The following is a 23,745-nucleotide window of genomic DNA, read 5'->3' on the forward strand; positions in this document are numbered from 1 at the left end:
AGCAGGGCTGGTTCTTCCTGAGGGCCATGGGGGAAGGATCTGTTCCAGGCCCCGCTCCGTGGTTTGTAGATGGCTGTTTTCTCCCTGTGTCTCTTCACGTTGTCTTCCTTCTGTATACATCTGTCTTTGTGCCCAAATTTCCCCTTTTTGTAAGGACACTAGTAATATTGGATTAGTGCCCACCCTAATGACCTCATTTTAACTTGGTAACCTCTGTAAAGACCCTGTCTCCAAGCGAGGTCACATTCTCAGGTTTTGGGAATTAGGACTCCAAAAAACATATTTTTTGTGGGGACATAATTCAACCCATTACATACCATGTCCACTGTCTGCCGCAAATGGCAGTTGACGTTGTGCAGTGTGGGTGTCCTCTGTGCCCCAGTATGCCACAGAGACCCTCCTCACCCCCCACATCAGGTAGGGTTATGACTGGGTTAGATCAGCACACTCCTCACAACTGAGTCATGTGGTATGACACTCTTAATTTTAGATCCTGCACTAGTTTCTGTGGGTCGTTTTGAATCATGATTGTTGGATTTTTTAAACATCTATTTAGTTTTCTATGTTTTTATCAATAATCGAATCCTAAACTCTCTCCCAGTCTCTTTCAATACATTGAGACATATCTGACTTGCTTCAGTCTAGACTGGGGGACCACCCCCGCTACCCCCGCCGTCTCATGCATACCCTTCACCACCACCCATCCTTCTGTGATGGAGTCTCTGTTTCCTGGATGCCTTTTCATCACTTTTGTTTTACTCCTTTGTTTTCGGAGTAACAAATCCTTCAGTGGCATCCTGAGAAATGGTATACGGGAGGTAAATTCTGGGAGATCCCACATATTCAAAAATACTTCTATTTCATCTTTTCGCTTCATTGATAGTTTTGCTGGATCTAGACATTCTAGATTGAAAGCCATTTCTCTTTAAAATTTTGAAGACATTGTTCTACTCTCCCTCGCTGCCTCACGAGGTAGCTCCACAGCACTTTTGTCTCCTCCAAGGTTCCGGCTCCCACTGCGTAGGCTCTCATGACATCACCTCCTGCTAATGCCCCCCAGCCTAGGGGGATGGTGGCTCCACCATGGTGGCTAATGCCCTCCACTGGTTCATCCATTACCAGTGACCCCAATCCCTGAATGCAGTTCCCTCTAATGTGAATACTCTGAGTTGTTTCTTGGTTAAATCCTGACTGTAGAGAGGTCCACTGTTCCTGAAAGGACCTGAGGCTGGAAATGATGCTGAAAGGTTTGGTTAGAGACACAGCAGCCCCTCAGTCGATGGTAGCTTCATGCTTTAGGAGCATTAGTCAAGTACATATTCAAATCAGTTACATAGATGTTTTGCCGAGCTCCTTCTGGGTTCTAATCATGGGGTTAAGAAGATGTTTACAACCTGGTTTTAAGCACCTACTTTGTACATACAGGATGCATTAGTTTGATGTCTGTTTGGAGGTGAGAACAGTCCTGCTGAGGGGCCCGACATGCTCATGCGTGTGATCAAAGCTTTTGTAGCCCAGGGGTCCTGGCGGAGCGGCATTACCAAAGGTGCCTACAGTTCCATAGGTTCATGCTCTGACCTGCAGTAACACAGAACACTAGCCGAAAAGTCTCTCTAGGCAGAAAACCCTGGTGGTCCCACCAGGGCACCATGAGGAAGCTTCTGGGCAGAATGCTGGGCTGGGGAGTCCAGGGCCCTCCTTCAGCTACCTTGGCTGCCCTTGGCCTCTCGTCTCCCTCAGTCCCACACCCTGGCTCCAGGCGCTGCTTCCAACAGCTGCCCCTGGCCCCCCACTCTAATTGGGTGGCCCATTCTCACTCTGCAGTCTGAAATATCACTGAGTGCGGCTTTCTCCTGGACCTTCCCCCGGTACAGGTGCCCTGAGTCTTGATCTGAGAGACCTCCCACCCGCCCAGCCAGCCCTGCTGCTCCCAGCCTACCACCACTTGAGCGGAACTTCAGGTCAAAGGGTTCTGGTTGGAATGTCTGGGGAGGGAGGGGGTGGGCATGCCAAAGAAGTCCCTTTGGCACCATCCTTGCCTCCCTTCATCCCTGCCCCGCTGTTGACATTCTGGCCAAGCTTGGAACTGACTCGAATGGTCAGGACACCTGCATGTTAACCTTTAGAGAACACGGAGGCCTCCAGACAAATGCAGGCTCTGAACACTGGATTTCAGGCACTGCAGGCAGCACTGTCCAATAGGAATATAAGGTGAACCAGATGCAGTTTTAAATTTTCTAGTAGCCACATTAAAAAGTAACTAAGAGGTGAAGTTGTTTTTAATATTTTCTGTAACTTAATATATCTAATATAGTGTGATTTTACCATGTAAGTCATATTAAAAATTATAAACGAGAACTGTCCCCCATCCAACCCCAGGGGACTGGGAGGAGATGGGGACCATGGAGGTGTGGAGCAGGCCCTCTGACCCTAGGCATAACTCCCAGGTATGCCCAGGGGAGCCTGAGCTGAGTTTAAAGGTTGGCACCAGAGAAAGCAAGGAGATTGGAAAATGGTGAGGGTGGAGGAGTACTGAGGTTTTGCTCCTGAGAGGTGTTAAGATGTGTCTATGAAAATTTTAAACACCCTGTTGTATACACCAAGGTCTTGTGGGTGTTGCTACTCTGGGAAACCAAAACTGGAGACCAAATTTCCTGCCAAGGTGGAGGTGACAGAGCAGCCCCAGGTGGGAGTCAGCCTGGGATGGCCTGGGAGCTCGGGCCAGGCACTGGTCTTCTCAGGCAGGCGCTCACTGGGTCTGAGGGCGGTGTCCCCGCTGACGCTGCCTATGACAGCCTGCCTGGTTCGTCAGAGCCCTGTTTGCAGTTTGCAGGCACTTCCCCACACCCTGGCCCACGGGGATATGAAATCTGACACAAATAAAGCTGTTGACAAACAGACTTAAAACTCACCTGGGGGCTTCCCTGGTGGTAGAGTGGTTAAGAATCTGCCTGCCAATGCAGGGGACACGGGTTTGAGCCTTGGTCAGGGAAGATCCCACATGCCACGGAGCAACTAAGCCCATGTGCCACAACTACTAAGCCTGCGCTCTAGAGCCCACAAGCCATAACTACTGAAGCCCGCGTGCCTAGAGCCCATGCTCCGCAACAAGAGAAGCCACCGCAACGAAGAGTAGCCCCCACTCGCCACAACTAGAGAAAAGCCCGTGAGCAGGAATGAAGACCCAACATGGCCAAAAATAAATAAATAAATTTATTTAAGAAAACACAAAAACTCACCTGAGAAACCTGTCTCCAGATCAGAGCAGTTCTGAGCCTCACAAACCACCTCCAGCTACCTAAGTTAGGGTGGGAATGTACTTTTTAATGAAAAATGACTTTTATGCCTTTATGGTTTCCCCCTTGGTAACAATGATAGCCACATTCCCGGAATGCTCACTGTATGCCAGTCATCTGGAGAACAGCAGGGTCTATCACAGATCCTTTTTTTTAAATTTTATTTTATTTTGGAGTATAATTGATTTACAATGTTGTGTTAGTTTCAGGTGTACAGCAAGTGATATATATATATATATATATATATATATATATATATTCTTTTTCAGATCCCATTTTATAAACAAGAAAACTGAGGCTTGTGGAGGTCACAGAATTTTCCTACAGGTCCTAAGGTATGGCTCTAGATTCAAAGTTGGACGACTAACTTGAGCACCTGTTGCTTCAGCTGCTGCTTGACAGGTCCATCACCTCCTCATAACAAGATAAATGTGTGGAGCAGAGACAAGTTTAAAAATGCAAATGCACACAAATAAGGCAATTAAAGTCACCTAGGAAGAACTACTAGGAACATTCTGCTTTACAACCTCAGATGGATGTAGGGTGATGCTTGGGTATTTGCCCCTTACTTTGTTTTCTAGAGATTTTTAAAACAGTGCTTTTTATTCATAAACACCCTTCCATGTCTATAACTACTCTTCTACAAGAGTATTTTAAATGAGTGTACATATTTTATTCCATTTCATAAACGACCTAAATGAGTTCAACCTAATCCCCTTCTATTGGACATTTTTGGGTTCCCCCCCTCATTTCTTACCACTAAGAATACTCTTATAGCAAATCTTTTTACATGTCCTAATTATTTCCTTCGTAAATTCCTAAACGTGGGAGGCAGAATCAGGGAATATGCACATTTTAAAAGCTATTGCTACAAATGTCCCAGTGGACATTCCCACAAGCAGGGCCTGAGAGTACCCTATCCCAACCTGTGCAACTATACAATCCTTTTAGGTTTGAGTTTTTCAGCTTCTTGCAGCTATCTGAGTTTCCACTGATTTGAATATCTGTAAAGTTAACACCCTTTTTCTATGTGTATTTCTTTAGTGAATTGTTTACAACATTATTCCATGGAATGTTTGTTTTTTCTTATTAAGGTCTGAATGCCTTTTATATATTAAAGATATTAACATATCAAAGACAACAAATTTTTTACCTGATTTGTCATATGCCTTTTAACTTTTTAATGACTTTTTTGCTGTACCAAATGCAATCTATTTCTTAAACCTTTTTTCTACACTTTCCCATGAATTCCTATAGTTGGTGACATCTTTGGAGCTGTGAGCTTTAACACTCATTGCCATGTTTCTTCCAAGTGCTTCTTTTCTAACGATGACTTTACAACATGTGGAAGAAGTCAGGAGGTTTTGATTTTTCCATTTTGTGGATAGGAGACTGAGCCACAATGACCAATGGATTTTCCTGTGTCACTAGAGAAACCACAACCTAAGAAACCAGATCAAGACTACCAGATTCCACAGAGTAGGCATGGCAAACCAACTTCACCTCCTCTGACAATATTGCTTGATTGGTCATGGCTGTCCTGTATATTCCATGCAGAGGCCTAACAGCTGTCTGGGCTTCAGTGATGAACTAGCAATGTCTGCCAGGTGGTGGGTGGAGAGTATGTGCTTTGAAAACTGCCACAGGGGTAGAGGGTGTGTCCAGACACTATGAGAAGGGAAGGGGTGTTAATTATAATTGTGTTGAGACAATAGGCATAACCTGGAATTGTTCCAGGCAGAGGGAATGCATGGCCATCCTGGGCATAGGGGACAACACAGTAGAAGAGGGGACAAAGGTCCAGAAAGCTTACAGGAAGATCAACGTTGCACAGCTGGTAAATGCAGAGCTGGCGTAGGACTCCATTCATTTTCCATAGTGCCTCAAAACTACTGCTAACCAGCTACGCACCCTCAGGCAAGTCCCCTGTGTCTATAGATCTTAAATTCCTCTCTAAAAAATGAGAAGTTGTGATGTAAGAAATTCTAATGGCTTTGCAAATACAATTCTCTGCTCTGTACTTACTGGTGTTTTGAAACATCCAGGAAAACAGCCACATAGCATCTGCTCCCATCCATCTCTCCTGCCCTCGCTGGGGCGTCCTGGGGACAAGGTCAGTGTCATAGTCAGCTCAGGCTGCCGTAACAAAATACAGTTGGGTGGCTTACACAACAGAAATTTGTTTCTCACAGTTCTGGAGTCTGGAAGTCCCAGATCAATGTCCATTAGGGTTCAGATTCTGGTGCAGGCTCTCTTCCTGGCTCACTGATGGCCACCTTCTTGCTGGATCCTCACATGGTCTTTCCTCTGAGTGTGAGCAGGGAGAGCGAGAGAGTGAGAGTGATCTCTCTGGGGGTCTCATCTTATAAGGACACTAATCATATTGGATCAGAGCCCTACCCTTAGGATCTCATTTAACCAGAATTATTTCCTTATAGGCCCAATTTTCAAGTACAGTCACATTGGGGGTTAAGGCTTCAACACGTGAATTTAGGGGAGAGACACAATTCAGTCCATAGCAGGCTGACACAGGGACATGATGGCCTAGGTTTGGCAGGAGTATGAGGGACATCTGAGCAGGCAGGTTTGCTTGTGGATGTTTGGTCAGTCATAGCTTTTTCAGGGCTGAAGAAGTGGGACTGTCTCTGTTGGATGTGACTCTGGCACACTTCAGTAGATGAGCCATGTTTTTCCAACACCTCCTATCTGGCTTCACTCAGCCCTGAAGAACTGCATCTCAGCCAGTCTAGCCAAGGGCCTGGGGCAAAAACTAGGGGAGAAACCAAACTAGGGTATGTTTCAGAGGAAACTGTTAACCAGGTTAGCAGGTCTCTTTGGCTGGGCTGGGGCAGCAGATAAAGCAAAACTGAACCCTGCTCAGAAGCTTTCATAAGACCGTGGGCTTTGTAGTCACTGTCTGGGGTTATATCTTGCCTCTTGTACTTCCTAGCTATGATATCTTAGACAAGTAACTTAACCTCTGTGCCTAAGTATATAAATTAGGAAATACTTCAACTGCTACTAACAGAGATCTTCACAACCTCTTAAGCAACAGAGGTATTTATTTCTTCCTCACACACCTTCCATCTTTCTGCTTTGGCGTGCTTAGCACATGGATTCCACCTCCAATGTTGCCAAGATGATCCAAGATGACTGTAGGTGCTCTAGCCATCACATTCCAGGCAGCAGGAGCAAGGGTAAAAATATTTTACAGAGCTTTTGCAGATGTCTTCCTTTAAAAAGCATTTTAAGAAGTCCCATCCAACATTTTCCTCTTACAGTTCATTATCTGGCACTTATTCACATGTGTACACCCCATTGCAAGGAAGGGAAATGTAGTCTCAGCTTGGCACATTGTTTCCCCAAATAATGTTAGGGCTTTGTTCCTAAGTAAAAGGTTAGAATGGATACTGGATATGCAACTTGCAATTCTCTCATACTCAGTTTTTCCATCTGGAAATTGGGGATTATAATAATACCTACATATACTGTTGTTGTGTTACTTGGTACTCAGGAAGGACTCAATATACTTTAGCTCAATTACTGGTTATCAAGAGAGAATGAAGTGGAAAATACAAATAATGTTGGCATTACTATGAAAATAGTTTTGACCTCACAGACCTCCTGAAAAGGTCTCAGGAATTCCCAGAGTCCCTAGACCACACTTCGGGAACCTCTGCCTTAGAGAATCAGATAATTCTTGCACAGGTCTGCTAACCAAGCTGGGACTTGGTTAGTGCTGAGAGGATACACAGCCATCCTTTTGCCCTTATGAAGTTTGGATAATTTTTGTTAACAGACACGACCATCGAAGCTCTAGTGAAATCTGTAGTGCTCTTTTCTGTATATATCTTTGTTTTTGCCCATCTTCCCTCTAGAAATGTAAGCCCCATTAGGACTTGCCAGCTTTACTTCCTACTGTGCCCCAGTGCTCAACACGCAGACAGAGATTCATTGATATAAGCTGGACAATGTTGAACTTTACCCAAGCCATGTGCTCCTGGAAAGCAATGAAGGTTAAGACCAACCTCCCAAACTTTTTGTGTTCTGGAAAATGGCTTATTGCAAAGAACCACCCTTCCTTCCCCATATGACTTAAAGACTCACAGATGCCCCCCTTGTTTACCTAAGACAAGGTCAGAAACAAATTTCTTTTCTTTGCCTCATAAATGATGAGCTGAGCCTCTTGTCCCCATTGGTCAATTGGAAACAAATGCTTGTTAACCAAACTTGTGTTAAGCCTCTCTCCATCATCCAGGCCCCTGAATGAACTTTGGCCCAGCCTCAGCCTGAGCCAGCATACAGTCCCACCTGAGAATAGGCTGGATTTACTATCCAGTCCTGCCACCCTTTCATCCCACTTCCCCACACCTGGTTCTTTCTAGTCTTCTTTATTCCTCTTTGTAAAAGAGCAACCCTTTCTGCCTAACTCTTAGATGCTTGCAGGCATTATAGACCTTCTCTCTATTGCAATAGTCCTCCTCCCCCACTGCAACAGTCCCTTTCTCCGCTGGCAGTAATCCTTTTGAAAAAAGTCCCTCCTGAATCTGGATTTGTTTTTTATTGGACAGCTGAATGAAAGAAGCAACTATAACCGATCAGAGTGTGACTATATTAATTCAGATTTGCACGTTCTGTTCTGACTCCTCTCCCATTAATCACACTTTTAAATTCTGACTCCTAGGCTTGCCAAATCTACCAGGCCATGGCTAGGTGCTCTGGACCAGACAGCTGGGCCTTTGGAATCAAACACAGAAGGAACTGGATTTTGGTGCTGTTACTTCCTTCCTGTGTACTTTACTGAGGTCACTTAATGTCTCTCCTATTGAACCACTACTTAATGAGCACCTACTAAGTGCAAGCAGAGTTGGGCATTGGGAGTGGTGAGCAAAACAGAGATGATAATTAGGGGCAGGAGGATTCTGGCAATAAAACAAGTAAATTAAGCGGGAAGTGCAATGAAGAAACAAATTGATCTGCCAGAACACGGAGGGAGCACACATGTATATAGGGTGGACACCTGCTGAGAAGGTGACTTATCTGAGGCCTGAGGGTCAGAAGGTCTAGCCATGCCAGCAGCTGAGAGAAGGACATTCCTGTGAAGGGCCAGAGGTGGGAGATCTGGGTGTTTAAAGGCCAGAGAAAAGTGGGGCGTAGCTGAAAGGAACAGGTAGATTGTGCTGGAGCCCTCACACCACCCTGGACTTTGTCTGCCAAGATAAAGAACTTGACTTTTATTCTAAGTGGGATGGAAAGCCATAGAAGGGGTTTCTGAGATCTTACTGTTTTAATCCTTTTGCTTTGTGGTTTAATTTGATTGCTAGTGAGGGTTAATTTCTCTTCCCTGATAGCCATTTGTGTTCTGCTTCTGCAGAATTGTGTACTCAATGCTCTTCATCTATTTATCTACCGGAATCTTAGTGTGTTTCTTATTAATTCAATGAGGTCTCTCTCGATTAAGGATTTTAATCTTTTGCAGTTTTAAACTTTTGTGCTTTAGTGTGTGAAAGAGTTCATCCAGCACGTTTAAGCTTAAGGAGTCCTCTGCCATCTGACACTTGATAAATTATGTTTCCTTGGTCCGTGTTTGCGTGGTTCAGTGTTTTACATTGGTGGACTTTTCTTTTTTATCCTCTTGGGCGGGGCGCGGCGAAGCAAACTCCTCCTGTGTTCTGGCCAGAGATGGCTCAGCATGCGGAGACCCCTCACCCTCCTAGACCGAGCCAGAGGGGCTCCTTTTCCGCCGGAGGCCTCAGCTGGTGACACCGACTCTACTGGGTATCTGAGCTCTCGTTACAGACCATGGACATAGGGCGGGGTGAAAAAGCCGAGGCTCAGCGGAAAGCTGGGAGAGAGAGCAGAGGCACAAACTGGAGCCAGAACTAGCCGGTGCAGCAGCTGCAGGCGGGCGGGTGTGGCAAGCGTCAGTCCAGGAGCTGAGGCCCCGCCCCAGACCCAGGGCCCCGGCCCCGGCCCCGCCCCCGGGGCCTCGCTCCCCGCAGGTCCTGTGCTGACCTCTCAGCACTGCCCGGCTCGTCCCAGTCCCTGCCCACCGCTGATTTCATTGGTTGCCTCGCCGTCCCCGCCCCCGGGAACCTGCTGATTTCCGCAGCCAATCGGCAGGCGCAGCAGCGGCGGCTGCGATCGGTCTCGGCGGATCCCGGACGCTGAGGTACCTGGCTTGTGGGAGGGGGAATTGCGTGCGCCTGTTGCGGTGCTGCGGCGTCGCACAGCTCGTCGGCTGGGTGGCGAGCCGCCACTCCTGGGTCTCTGAGGTCAGCGTCCTGCAGCTGGAGGTGCAGCGTCCCAGACCGTCGAGGACTGCCCCGAGATTTCTGGGGTGGAGGTCAGAGGTCGGAGGTCGTGCCTTTGTGGAATGTTGGGGCCCCACCCGTCTAAGCATAGAGGCGGGCCGCTCTCGCTTTTTATAGTCAGCTCCCTTTCGCGGAAGGAGCTCCGAGGGAAACTGAGGGCTGCGAGCCGCCGGGGCTCCTGGCAGGCGCTGAGCTCCGACGGGAGGGTCCGCCCGAGCTCGGGCCGTCGCAGGTGACCCTCGGGCACCCGGAGAGCCGCCTCCTCCCTCCCTCATCCCGGCCGGCGGAGCCCCCGGAGTGCGGGGAGGGGGCTGGGGCGAGGTGGGGGGGGGGTCGCTCCGTGGCCACGCAGTCCCGAGGGGGCCGCATCTCTTCCTGGCTCCGAAGAAACCCGGAGCCAACTCTTTTTGAGGCTTTCGTTCCCGGGTTGGAGATTTCATTTCTGGAAGTTCATTCGAGCAACTTGGAGAGGGGAAAGGCTTGTATTGTGGCTTCCGCACTGGTCGGGAAGTGAAAATAACCAGACACGGGGAGGTTCTGAAGGCCAAGGGACCTGTGAGAAACCGGACGAATTTCTTAGTTTGACAGAAATCTTCCCCCAGCTTGCCTCACATGTTATATAATTCAAGTCGTTTCAAAATCAAGATTATTTAGTCTCATTGTTCTTCTAAGTAAGTGACCTTAGTCTTGACCTTAAGTGAAGCTACTTTGGAATGCTTGAAGTGTTGAGCAAGAATTTTTTTGTACAAAGGGTCTGTGCAAGGAAGGAAGTTGGGAACAGTCTTCACCTCTCATCGCAGTGATCCCAGCTGCTTCTTTACTACTCTGGGACCGAAAAGAGAAGTTGTTTATCGGCATATGTGGGTTTTGGGGAGACATAGCTATGGATGAGGAATAAGGGGAGAAGAAAGAGGACTCTCTTGTTTTCTGCGTAAAAAGTATGCAATTAGAAAAAAAAGAGTGTATTTATTTGCCTGTCTCTCTCCCTTCATCTCAGCCAGCGTAAACACGTTTTGACATTTTTTGTGCCGATGGTATGTGTTGAGTATTTATATTAGGGAAAGGAGTCATCTCTAACAAGAAGACACTTATCTTCAGTGTAGCCACAGAGGAATGAATATGCCTTGTGTGGAATTAACCCTGGGGTTTGGTTTTCAGTTAAGAAAATGAGGCAGAAGGAAGTGTTAGCCAAGACCTTCCAAGGCCCAGCCATGGTCTGTAGGACTCCGACCAGCCACATTTACATGTTTGAGAATGGTGTTGGGGACTCCGGGGACTCCTCTGAGGAAGAGTCCCACCAAGTAGCTCTGCGGCCCCGGGGCAAGGAGCGCCAGAAGAAGGGTGCCCACCACCCTCACCAGCCAGGAGCAGGGGACGTGGTGCTGCTGCAGCGGGAGCTGGCCCAGGAGGACAGCCTCAACAAGCTTGCTCTTCAGTATGGCTGCAAAGTAAGAAACTCCACAGGTGAAGGCGCCACCTGCCCTTCAGCCCCTGTGTTTAGAGGAACAGAGGAGCTCACTGAAGGGTGGGGACCCTTTCTGACCCCAAAGGTGGTTGGAAGAAGCCTGCTCTAGAGTAAAAGATACCCCTGTCTAGCTAGAGATGGAAGGCAGGTGGAAGTACCTTCCGTTCCTCAGAGAGAGAGGGAATTAGTCAGGAATTTCAGGTGACAGGGCAGTTCCCTCTCTGCACCTCTTCCTTGTCCCTCCAAAATGAAATTCTGAAACCTTTTTCCTTTTGAGCACATTTTATTTAAGACCTAATGGGGCCAGAGATGCCACGCAGAGTTTATCCAAGATTTCTTTGGTATGCTTGCTTTATTTTTTTGCTACTTTTCTTTTTCTAAACCTTTCTTGCTGGTTTTAGCTTATTTGATTGGTAAAGTTTTGCCTTCTCTCTTTTAGAACTGCATGATCTATCCTTTGTATGCTGTGTATCTATATAACCCTGTTTCTCTCTTTAATTATATTTTTAGCATTCAGCGTGATTAACAATGGCAAAGTAAGTAGGAAGGTATTTATTGAATTGCTGCATTTTCTCCTAGATAGAAACTATTTCAATTTGCTAGCACTGTGCTGCTACTATGGCTTTCTCTAAGGCTATATAAGCTACTTATTTAAAAAAATCTTTTCATCCTTGAAGGGTCTGTCATTTACCTAACAAGGATCAAATGACTCAGCATGTTGTGTGGAGGTGTTGTTTCCCAGGGAAATAAACTGGTCTCCAGGGACACATAGTGGTCTGTAAACTGTACTGAGATTTATATTTGACTCTTATAATCAGCTTCTGTAGACATACTATATGGTTTATCGAGCAAGGGTTGAAAACTGAATCCTCTCCTACAAAGACCTGAATAGATGCAGTGGGCTTCTTGGAACAGTGATGTTTAATAAATCCAAAAGGACTATATAATGTATCTAAGAAGTGATTAGTTTTCCTATTTGAAGTAAATAAATTTAATGTTAGTTTATTAGGATCAAAAACAAAAATATCTCAAGCACCTTAAGTTTCGGGATATAATAAATTAAAAATGTCCACCACCCCAATTCAATTAAATGATAAAAGCACTTGCTAAGTAATGAAAATAATGGAGATGATTGATTTGAATAAAGTCTGTTGGCTGTATTTACACTCTAGTTTAAGTGGACTTAGGAGTTAGAACCTTAGAGTCCATCTCTGATGCTTTTGGTAAGTTTTCAAACAATAACTTGAGGGAGGATCTATCTTTGACTTATATTTCCCCCTACTTTTTAAAAGTTAAGGTTTGATTATGAGAGGAATTTGTCATAAACTTTGTTACTTTTTAAAACTCACAGTCGTGTTCCTTTCTCCTCAAGTCCTAATATTGGAATAGAAGATTTCAATCTATAGTTTTCAAGTTGATGCATATTCTCTGCATGTTTTTAGTGAAAAGAAGTGTTGTGAAATCCTTGAAGTGAATTAACTCTAGGTCGCTTTTATTTTAAAAATAAGTTTATAGGCCATACAGTGCTTCTGGGGAAGAAAACGTCGTATAATCATGAGGGCACACCTTTTAAAATGTTGTTACAGGTGAACTAGGTTCTAGTGTTTGTAGAGCTGGCTGAGGCTTTGTGTTTGCTGAATGCTAATGTCTACTACAGCTACTAAATTAAGTTCTGATGCAGGAGAGAGTCACCCAGATGGGGGCACTGTTTTCTCAAAAGTTAAATGTAGAAAGGGTACAGCCTTCTTTTACCATGATGTGTTTCACCTAAAAGCATTTTGTTGAAGGCACACTTTAAACAAACAAAGTCTTTTCCAAAACTAATCTTGAGTTGTTCAAACTTGTAAGTCTATAAAAAAATCTTATGATTAAGCTATACATTAAGGCTGAGTTAAAGCCAAAAAAATGAAGTTATTCAGCCTAAACTAAATTTTGTGTGTAGGTACAGTTTTCCAGTGTTCATCAGATTCTTAAGCTGTGTGGGCTTGGACCATCACGCAGAAAGGTTAAGCACCACTTTTTGGATATTAGTTTTAAGGAGCTTTACATCATTTCATGATGTTTGTCTTCATGGCTTCCCTAGGTTGCAGATATCAAGAAAGTCAACAACTTCATCAGAGAACAAGACTTATATGCTTTGAAATCTGTTAAGATTCCAGTGAAAAACCACGGGATACTAACAGAGACCCACAAAGAACTCAGACCCCTCCTGAGCTCATCTACAGAGACCAGAGTGACCTTCGAGGAGCAGCCAGACCCAGACAGAGCAGCTGTCAGTGCCGGTGCCTCGTCTAACACACTGACGGATTTCTTTAAGGGCATTGACCAGAATATTGAGCATGCAGTGCAGTCAGAAATCTTTTTGAGTGAAAGTTGCTTCATAGAGACCTCCAGTCAGCCATTGCTTCCGACTCCTCCGAAGATACCTACAAACGGTGCAGACTGTGGAATTCAGAGGTGGAATGCTGTTTTTATCATGCTTCTGATTGGAATTGTTTTACCAGTGTTTTATTTGGTCTATTTTAAAATACAAACTACTAGTGAGATCCCTAGTATCTTGAACACAACTGCTGTCCCTAATGGCTCGATGGCAGTGAGTGCAGTTCTAGGGCAATCCCCCAAATTAGCGATTCCATTGCCAACCATCCCCTCTTCAGACAGCCAGTTCAGTCAGACCACCCACGGGAAGAACTAGCTCTTGTTGTTTCTAAGGAATCAGGGCAGCTTTAGCACTTGGGCTCCTAATGTGCATCAGTCGACACTGGCCATATCTTAGCGTGCTGCATTTTTTCTGTGACATATGGACACGTTTTCAGAAGCCACCATCATGTCAATCACAGTCATCATGGGGAATAGACTCGCCTAATCCAAGGCTGTGGGAGCCAAAACACCAGCGTCCTCAACCTCCTACATCTAAACAGGAGCGGCAGGAGAGACATTTACACATGACAGATGCTGTTCCTTGAAGGCATTTAGTGGACTGGCCATGAGTGTCTTCACAATAGCACTGTGTAGGTCCCCAAGCTGGACATGCTTGGAGGGAGATGAATGGCCTTGGCAGATGGACCTGCAGTATGGGAGCCCCTGGTATCAGCTTTGGTTGTCTGGATGTTTGCTTTGTCCCCTGCCTGCTGTGGAGGAGTGACTGGCTGTGACAAATGAAGTTTTGTGTCCCCCCCAACAAAGGTGTTGTGCAATAGAGATGGGATGTCACCCTGTTTCAGAGTGTGACACATGACATTGTAATAAGCCCTGCTTCACATTTGCCCCCTCAGACAGCCTTTTTGAGGCAATGTCATATCTAGAATTTAAAAAGCCCTAAATCTAAATTGCTATAATACTGAATAAATAGCACTTCTGTTCCTCGTAATTTTAGAGCTCCTTAATCTGACACGCAGGCATGTTTTAAGCACTTCCTGGCCAGGACATTTGGAGGCCATGGCCCTGTTTCACCTGAGGAGCATTTCCACAGTGATTGCTAACTGGAGCCCCCAAGTCAGCATTCTTGGAAGGAGCTCTCTCTGGTCAGTGTCTGGAGTGGAGTAGGTATAGGGAGAAGGATGAGTGCCTCTCACCGAGGTCCCAACATGTGACACTTCTAAGGCTGAACAGTCATCAATCCAGCTTTTGCTGGCCCCTATATGTGTCTGGAAGAGTGGTACAGGGAGAATGGGCTTGCTTTCTGCTGCTTCCTTGACTCCATCCTTAGGACTTCTAGAGCCACAGAACAGGAACGGGGCTCAGTCACTTTTCCTTGAGTGAATACAGTGTAGCTCATAATGTTAAAATATTGAACACTTAATGGAGGGCCTAGAGGTGACCCTTGCTGTGGAAGACCATAAAAAGAGTGGCCTGGGGGTTTGCCCGTCTCCTTCTATGATAAGGCAGCAGTGGTGCTAAGTTCAGAGGCTCGTGGAGGGCATGGGTTGGCCTCTGAGACCTTGCTGGTGGAGCAAGGGTGAATGGGGTGAGGGCAGGAGCCTGCCTCGGTCCCTTGAAGGAGTGGAAATTGGCCAGGGTGGCTGGTGGCTCAGCCTTAGGGAGGTCTGTCTCCAGGGAGGAAAACATGCTGCTCTTGGGTTTTAGGCAGGTTTAAGGCATTTGACACATTCAGCCTAGAGATCAATTTAAAAGAGCTCATCATGTAAGAGGAGGGGAATGTGGCGAAGAAGTACCTGAGATGGGCTTCCAGTTTCATTCTCCTCTCAGTTATGTGAAAAACTATGTTGCCCTGGATTCAATTAGCAAATTTAAATTATCTTCAAAATTAAATGTTTTCTTCAAAAGCAAATGGTCTTCAGGATAAAATGAACTTATCAGCCTTTGCTACAGGAAATGTTTTGATCATGTAAATGCTTTTCCAGCCAAACGTTTGTGTGCACTGTGCCCCTGAGGGCCACAGGTTTCTCTAACCATTTGTCACCATTAAATTCGCCAGGCAGGACTCAGACTCTCATGAGAAAATGACTTTTGCCAGGCAAAGAATGAATATCTGTATACTTTTTTTCAAATGGAATAAAATAATTTCTTCTGTGAAGGAAAATTGATTCCTCCTTTTTAATAAGGGAGCTGGTAATTCAGAGTTAAAAGATGTGGGATGATGTTGGAGAAAATTGAAGTGTCCATATCCAAGGGATGAGGCCTGTCCAGGGCTTGGGCCCAAGGTTACCCCAGCAGGTGAAGAACAGGTAGTAACAAGTACAGTCTTGCTGATTGGTCTGCATAACATACTTTAAAACTTTTATTAAGGAGACTTCCTTGGTGGTCCAGTGGTTAAGAATCCACCTTCTAATGCAGGGGACACGATCCCTGGTTGGGGAACTAAGATCCCACATGCTGGGGGGCAATTAAGCCTGTGTGCTGCAATTGCTGAGCCCACACGCTCTGGAGCCTATACGCCACAGCTAGAGAGCCTGTACACCGCACTGAATGCTCTGGAGCTCGCATGCCACAACTAGAGAGCCTGTGCACCGCAACTGCTGAGCCCAGGCACTGCAAAGAAGAGCCCATGTGCCACAACAAAAGATCCTGCATACCACAGAAACGATCCCATGTGCTGCAACTAAGACCTGACGCAGCCAAATAATAAATAAATATTAAAATTGTTTTAGGTATACATAAGAGATACCATGGAGCTCATTTTCTATATATTTTACTGCATTTTTAGCATGTTTTGGGAGTTAATGTTGTAAAGGAATAATTAGATTTGTTAGATAGTCTTCAGTCCTTTTTGTTGAACTGTAGTGCCTAATATTGCAAAAGCCTAGGGAATGCTCCCATTTTATTCTGGGGAGACAAGGCTGCAGAAACGAAGCAGAAGCCTCAGGGTCACCCAGAGCAGGACTACCCAGCCACAGCCATGAAACAGCCCCTCCTCAGCAATCTAGTTCTTTACATTGCCTCTGAATTAGTTGTGAAAGCCTGAGTTTGAGGGAGAATGCTATGCGCCCTGAGATGATGGCTTATAAAGGGGATTTTAACATTTTTTCCCAGTTTTATTGAGATAAAATTGACATACAGCACTATATAAGTTTAAGATGTACAGCATAATGAATTGACTTAGATACACTGTGAAATGATTACCACAAGTTTAGTTAACCTCCATCATCTCATGTAGATACAAAAAAAAAAAAAAGAGAAAAAATTTTTTCCCTTGTAATGAGAACTCAGGATTTATTCCCTTAACAACTTTGATGTATGCCATATAACAGTGTAAACTATAGTCATCATGTTGTACATTACTTCCCTAGTACTTATTTATCTTATAACTGGAAGTTTATACCTTTTGACCACATCTTCCAATTTCCCCTCCACCTCACTCCCTGCCTCTGGTAGCCACAAATCTGATCTCTTTTTGTACGAGTTTGGTTTTTTTCTTTTTTTTAGGTTTCATATATAAATGAGATCATACAGTATTTGTCTTTCTCTGACTGACTTATTTCACTTAGCATAATTCCCTTAAGATCTGTCTGTGTTGTCCCAGGATTTCCACCTTCTTTATGGCTGAATAACATCTGTGTGTGTGTGTGTGTGTGTGTGTGTATGTATCACAACTTCTTTATCCATTCATCCCTTGATGGACACTTAGGTTGTTTCCATGTAAACGAATGCTGCTATGAACATGGAGGTGCAGATACCTCCTTGACATAGTGTTTTCATTTACTTCAGATATATTCCCAGAAGTGGAATTGCTGTATCATGTAGTTCTGTTTTTTAATTGTTTGAGGAACCTCCATACTGTTCACCATAGTGGCTGTACCAATCTATAATCTCACCAACAGTACACAGGGGTACCCTTTTCTCCACATCCTTGTCAGCATTTATTATCTCTCGTCCTTTTGATGTTAAGACGTTCTGATTGGTGTGAAGTGGTATCTCATTATGGTTTTGGTTTGTATTTCCCTAATGGTTAGTGATGGTGACAGCTTTTCATGTACCTGTTGGCCTTTCATATCTTTCTTCATTGGAGAAATGTCTATTCAAGTCCTTTGCCCGTTTTTAATTAGATTATTATTATTTACTTATTTATTTTTTGCTGTTGAGTTGCAAGTTGTTTATATATTGTAGATACTAACCTCTTATCAGATATATGGTTTACAAATATTTTTTTCCCATTTTGTGGGTTATCCTTTCATTTTTGTTAATGGTTTCATTTGCTGTGCAGAAGCTTTTTTTTTGATGTAGTCCCACTTGTTTATTTTTTATTTTGTTTGTGCTTTGTCATATCCAAAAAATCATTGCAAAGACTGATATCATAGAGCTTACTGCCTATATTATTTTCTAGGAGTTTTATCATTTCTAGTCTTACAGTCAAGTCTTTAATCCATTTCAAGTTAATTTTTGTGTGTGGTGTAAGATAGGCATCTACTTTCATTCTTTTGCATGTGAATATTTAATTTTACCAGCAGTATTTATTGGAAAGACTGTCTTTTCTCCATTGAGTATTCTTGGCTCCATTGTGAAATATTGCTTGACTGTATATCACTGAGTTTATTTCTGGGCTCTTGATTCTGTTCCATTGGTGTGTGTTTTAATGCCGTTACCATACTTTTTTTTTTTTTTTTTTGCGGTACGTGGGCCTCTCACTGTTGTGGCCTCTCCTGCTGCAGAGCACAGGCTCCAGACGTGCAGGCCCAGCGGCCATGGCTCACGGGCCCAGCCGCTGCACGGCATGTGGGATCTTCCTGGACCGGGACATGAACATCGGCAGGTGGACTCTCAACCACTGCGCCACCAGGGAAGCCCTACCATACTGTTTTGATAACTGTAGCTTTATAATATAGCTTGTAATCAGAAAATGTGATGCTACCCACTTTGTACTTCTTTCTCAGGATTGCTTTGGCTATTCAGAGTCTTTTGTGCTTCTGTATAAATTTTAGTGTTGTTTTTTCTACTTCTGTAAAAAATGCCATTGGAATCTTGATAGGGATAGCATTGAATCTATAGATGGCTTTAAGTAATATGGAAATTTTTTAAATCTTCCAATTCATGAGCACAGGATAGCGTTGCATTTATTTGTATCTACTTCAGTTTCTTTCATTGATGTCTTGTTTTGATAGTTTTCAGTGTAGAGATCTTTCATGTCCTTGGTTAAATTTATTCCTAAGTATTTTATTGTTTTTGATGCAACTGTAAATGGGATCATTTTGTTTATTTCTTTTTCAGATAATTCATTGTTAGTGTATAGAAACACTACTGTTACTTTTGTATCTTGGAACTTTACTGAATTTGTTCATTAAATCTAACAGTTTTTTTGGTGGAGTCTTTAGAATTTTGTATTGACATTTTTATTTCTTCTTTTCCACTTCTGATACTTTTTATTTCTTTTTCTTGCCTGATTGCTCTGGGTAGGATTTCCAGTACTATATTGAATAGGAGTTTTGAGAGTGGACACCCTTGTCTTGTTCCTGACCTTAGAGGAAAAGCTTTCAGCTTTTCACTATTGATCATGATATTATCCGTGGGCTTGTCATATATGGTCTTTGTTATGTTGAGGTATGTTCCTTCTATACCTAATTTGTTAAGAGTTTTTATCATGAACAGATGTTGTATTTTGTCAGATGCTTTTTCAGAATCTATCGAGATGATTACATGATTTTTATCCATTTCATTAATGAGGTGTATCACATTGATTTGTGAATGTTGAAACATTTTTCAGTCCCTGAAATAAATCCCACTTGATCATGGTAAATGATCCTTTTAATGTGCTGCTGAATTTAGTTTGCTAATATTTTATTGAGAATTTTTGCATCTGTAGTTAACAGGAACACTGATCTGTAGTTTTCTTTTCTTTTAGTGTCCTTTTCAGGACAGGTTATGCTGGCCATGTAAAATAAGTTTGGGAGTTTTCCCTCTTTGATTTTTGAGAATAGTTTGAGAAGGATTGGCATTAATTCCCCTTTAATTGGTTGGTAAAATTCACCAGAAAAGCCATCTGGGCTTTTCTGTGTTAGGAGGTTTTTGATTACTAATTTAATCTCCTTACTAATAGTTGGTCTGTTCAGATTTTCTATTTCTTCCTGATTCAGTCTTGGTAGGTTGTATGTTTCTAAGAATTTTTCCATTTGTTCTTGGTTGTCTGGTTTGTTGGCATGTAATTGTTTGTAGTAGCCTCTTATGATCCTTCATATATCTTTGTATCAGTGTAATGTCTCCTTTTTCATTTGTAGTTTTATTGATTTGGGTGCTTTCTTTTTTCCTTGGTTAGTCTAGCCAAAGATTTGTCAATTTTGTTTATCTTTTCAAAGAAACAGCTCTTAGTTTCTTATTTTTTTTAAATTTTATTTATTTATTTTTAACATCTTTATTGGGGTATAATTGCTTTACAGTGGTGTGTTAGTTTCTGCTTTATAACAAAGTGAATCAGTTATACATATACATATGTTCCCATATCTCTTCCCTCTTGCGTCTCCCTCCCTCCCACCCTCCCTATCCCACCCCTCCAGGCTGTCACAAAGCACCGAGCCAATATCCCTGTGCCATGCGGCTGCTTCCCACTAGCTATCTACCTTACTACGTTTGTTAGTGTGTGTATGTCCATGACTCTCTCTCGCCCTGTCACAGCTCACCCTTCCCCCTCCCCATAACCTCAAGTCTGTTCTCTAGGAGGTCTGTGTCTTTATTCCTGCCTTACCCCTAGGTTCTTCATGACATTTTTTTTTTCTTAAATTCCATATATATGTGTTAGCATACGGTATTTTTCTTTTTCTTTCTGACTTACTTCACTCTGTATGACAGACTCTAGGTCTATCCACCTCATTACAAATAGCTCAATTTCGTTTCTTTTTATGGCTGAGTAATATTCCATTGTATATATGTGCCACATCTTCTTTATCCATTCATCCGATGATGGGCACTTAGGTTGTTTCCATCTCCGCGCTATTGTAAATAAAGCTGCAATGAACATTTTGGTACATGACTCTTTTTGAATTTCCGTTTTCTCAGGGTGTATGCCCAGTAGTGGGATTGCTGGGTCATATGGTAGTTCTATTTGTAGTTTTTTAAGGAACCTCCATACTGTTCTCCATAGTGGCTGAACCAATTCACATTCCCACCAGCAGTGCAAGAGTGTTCCCTTTTCTCCACACCCTCTCCAGCATTTATTGTTTCTAGATTTTTTGATGATGGCCATTCTGACTGGTGTGAGATGATATCTCATTGTAGTTTTGATTTGCATTTCTCTAATGATTAATGATGTTGAGCATTCTTTCATGTGTTTGTTGGCAGTCTGTATATCTTCTTTGGAGAAATGTCTATTTAGGTCTTCTGCCCATTTTTGGATTGGGTTGTTTGTTTTTTTGTTATTGAGCTGCATGAGCTGCTTGTAAATTTTGGAGATTAATCCTTTGTCAGTTGCTTCATTTGCAAATATTTTCTCCCATTCCGAGGGTTATCCTTTGGTCTTGTTTATGGTTTCCTTTGTTGTGCAAAAGCTTTGAAGTTTCATTAGGTCCCATTTGTTTATTTTTGTTTTTATTTCCATTACTCTAGGAGGTGGGTCAGAAAGGATCTTGCTGTGATTTATGTCATAGAGTGTTCTGCCTATGTTTTCCTCTAAGAGTTTGATAGTTTCTGGCCTTATATTTAGGTCTTTAATCCATTTTGAGCTTATTTTTGTATATGGTGTTAGGGAGTGATCTAATCTCATACTTTTAAATGTACCTGTCCAGTTTTCCCAGCACCACTTATTGAAGAGGCTGTCCTTTCTCCACTGTACATTCCTGCCACCTTTATCAAAGATAAGGTGTCCATTTGTGCATGGGTTTATCTCTGGGCTTTCTATCCTGTTCCATTGATCTATCTTTCTGTTTTTGTGCCAGTACCATACCGTCTTGATAACTGTAGCTTTGTAGTATAATCTGAAGTCAGCCTGATTCCTCCAGTTCCTTTTTTCGTTCTCAAGATTGCTTTGGCTATTCGGGGTCTTTTGTGTTTCCATACAAATTGCAAAATTTTTTGTTCTAGTTCTGTGAAAAATGCCAGTGGTAGTTTAATAGGGATTGCATTGAATCTGTAGATTGCTTTGGGTAGTAGAGTCATTTTCACAATGTTGATTCTTCCAATCCAAGAACATGGTATATCTCTCCATCTATTTGTATCATCTTTAATTTCTTTCATCAGTGTCTTATAATTTTCTGCATACAGGTCTTTTGTCTCCTTAGGTAGGTTTATTCCTAGATATTTTATTCTTTTTGTTGCAATGGTAAATGGGAGTGTTTTCTTGATTTCACTTTCAGATTTTTCATCATTAGTATATAGGAATGCAAGAGATTTCTGTGCATTAATTTTGTATCCTGCCACTTTACCAAATTCATTGATTAGCTCTAGTAGTTTTCTGGTAGCATCTTTAGGATTCTCTATGTATAGGATCATGTCATCTGCAAACAGTGACAGCTTTACTTCTTCTTTTCCGATTTGCATTCCTTTTATTTCCTTTTCTTCTCTGATTGCTGTGGCTAACACTTCCAAAACTATGTTGAATAAGAGTGGTGAGAGTGGGCAACCTTGTCTTGTTCCTGATCTTAGTGGAAATGCTTTCAGTTTTTCACCATTGAGGATGATGTTTGCTGTGGACTTGTCATATATGGCCTTTATTATGTTGAGGAAAGTTCCCTCTATGCCTACTTTCTGCAGGGTTTTTATCATAAATGGGTGTTGAATTTTATCAAAAGCTTTCTCTGCATCTATTGAGATGATCATATGGTTTTCCTCCTTCAGTTTGTTAATATGGTTTATCACATTGATAGATTTGCGTATATTGAAGAATCCTTGCATTCCTGGAATAAACCCCACTTGATCATGGTGTATGATCCTTTTAATGTGCTGTTGGATTCTGTTTGCTAGTATTTTGTTGAGGATTTTTGCATCTGTGTTCATCAGTGATAGTGGCCTGTAGTTTTCTTTCTTTGTGACATCCTTGTCTGGTTTTGGTATCAAGGTGATGGTGGCCTCGTAGAAGGAGTTTGGGAGTGTTCCTCCCTCTGCTATATTTTGGAAGAGTTTGAGAAGGATAGGTGTTAGCTCTTCTCTAAATGTTTGATAGAATTCGCCTGTGAAGCCATCTGGTCCTGGGCTTTTCTTTGTTGGAAGATTTTTAATCACAGTTTCAATTTCAGTGCTTGTGATTGGTTCTTAGTTTCTTATTAACTTTTTAGTCTCTATTTCATTTAATCTCCTCTAATCTTTATTTCCTTCCTTCTACTAACTTTGAGCTTAATTTACTCTTCTTTCTCTTGTTCCTTGAGGAGTAAATTTAGGTGGTTTATATGAGCTCTTTCTTATTTCTTAATGTAGGTGTCTATTGCTATGAACTTCCCTCTAGAACTACTTTCCCTGCATCCCATACATTTTGGTATGTTGTGTTTCCATTTTGGTTTGTCTCAAGAAATTTCTGTTTCTCTTTTAATTTCTCTTTTGTACCATTGGTTGTTCAAGAGAGTGTTGTTTAATTTCCATGTATTCAAGAATTTTCCAGTGTTCTTCCTGTAATTGATTTCTAGTTTTATACCGTTGTATTCAGAGAAAATACTTGGTGTGATTTCATTCTTATTGAACTTGCTACGACTTGTTTTGTGACCTAACAGATGGTCTTCCTAGAAAATGTTCCATGGGTGCTTTGAATGTGTGTTCTGATGTTAGATATAATGTTCTCTATATATGTCTTAGATCCATATATAGCATCATTCAAATCTGCTCTTATTGATTCTCTGTCTGAATGATCTGTCCATTGTGAGTCAGGTATTAAAGTCTGTGACTATTATTGCATTGCTGTACTTTCTCCTTTTAGCTCCGTTAGTTTTTGCTTTATGCATTTAGGTGCTCTGATATTGGGTGCATAAATATTTACAATTTCATATCTTCTTGATGGATTGAGCCCTTATCATTAAATAATGACTTTCTTTGTCACTTTTTACTATTTTTAGTTTAACCCTGCTTTTTTTTTTTTTTTTTTTTTTTGGTTTTGGTTTACTTGAAATATCTTTTTCTGTCCCTTCACTGTCAGTCTATGTGTGTCTTTAAGGCTAAAGTAAGCATCTTGTTTTTGTTTTTGTTTTTTATCCATTCAGTCATTCTGTCTTTTGATTAGAGAGTTTAATTCATTTATGTTTAAAGGAATTATTAATAGGTAAGGACTTACTATTGCCATTTCATTAATTGTTTTCAGACTGTT

General features: G+C 42.6%; 1 protein-coding gene across 5 annotated transcripts; it reads left to right on the forward strand.

Annotated features, from left to right (window-relative positions):
* The first annotated feature begins 9,378 nt into the window (after nucleotides 1-9,378).
* Nucleotides 9,379-15,618, forward strand: LYSMD4 (LysM domain containing 4). 5 transcript variants are annotated; one of them, XM_067755894.1, is made up of 3 exons: nucleotides 9,394-9,468; nucleotides 10,769-11,058; nucleotides 13,159-15,618. In XM_067755894.1, exons 2-3 carry the CDS (start codon nucleotides 10,777-10,779, stop codon nucleotides 13,768-13,770), a joined length of 894 nt encoding a protein of 297 aa, XP_067611995.1. In that variant the 5' UTR covers nucleotides 9,394-9,468; nucleotides 10,769-10,776; the 3' UTR covers nucleotides 13,771-15,618. The 5 variants fall into 5 exon arrangements, 4 of the variants coding, with proteins under 4 accessions (XP_067611995.1, XP_067611997.1, XP_067611994.1 ...); XM_067755896.1 differs by having other exon boundaries at nucleotides 9,446-9,571; XM_067755893.1 differs by lacking the exon at nucleotides 9,394-9,468 and adding an exon at nucleotides 9,513-9,649.
* The last annotated feature ends 8,127 nt before the right edge of the window (nucleotides 15,619-23,745 follow it).

The sequence above is a fragment of the Pseudorca crassidens genome, chromosome 1 (genome assembly GCF_039906515.1).
Source record: "Pseudorca crassidens isolate mPseCra1 chromosome 1, mPseCra1.hap1, whole genome shotgun sequence".
Classification (NCBI taxonomy): Eukaryota; Metazoa; Chordata; class Mammalia; order Artiodactyla; family Delphinidae; genus Pseudorca; species Pseudorca crassidens.

Coding starts and splice junctions, on each gene's coding strand:
- LYSMD4 (XM_067755894.1), top strand. CDS start 10,777: ATGAGGCAGAAGGAAGTGTTAGCCAAGACCTTCCAAGGCCCAGCCATG. Junction 11,059..13,158: donor CTCTTCAGTATGGCTGCAAA/GTAAGAAACTCC, acceptor TGGCTTCCCTAG/GTTGCAGATATCAAGAAAGT.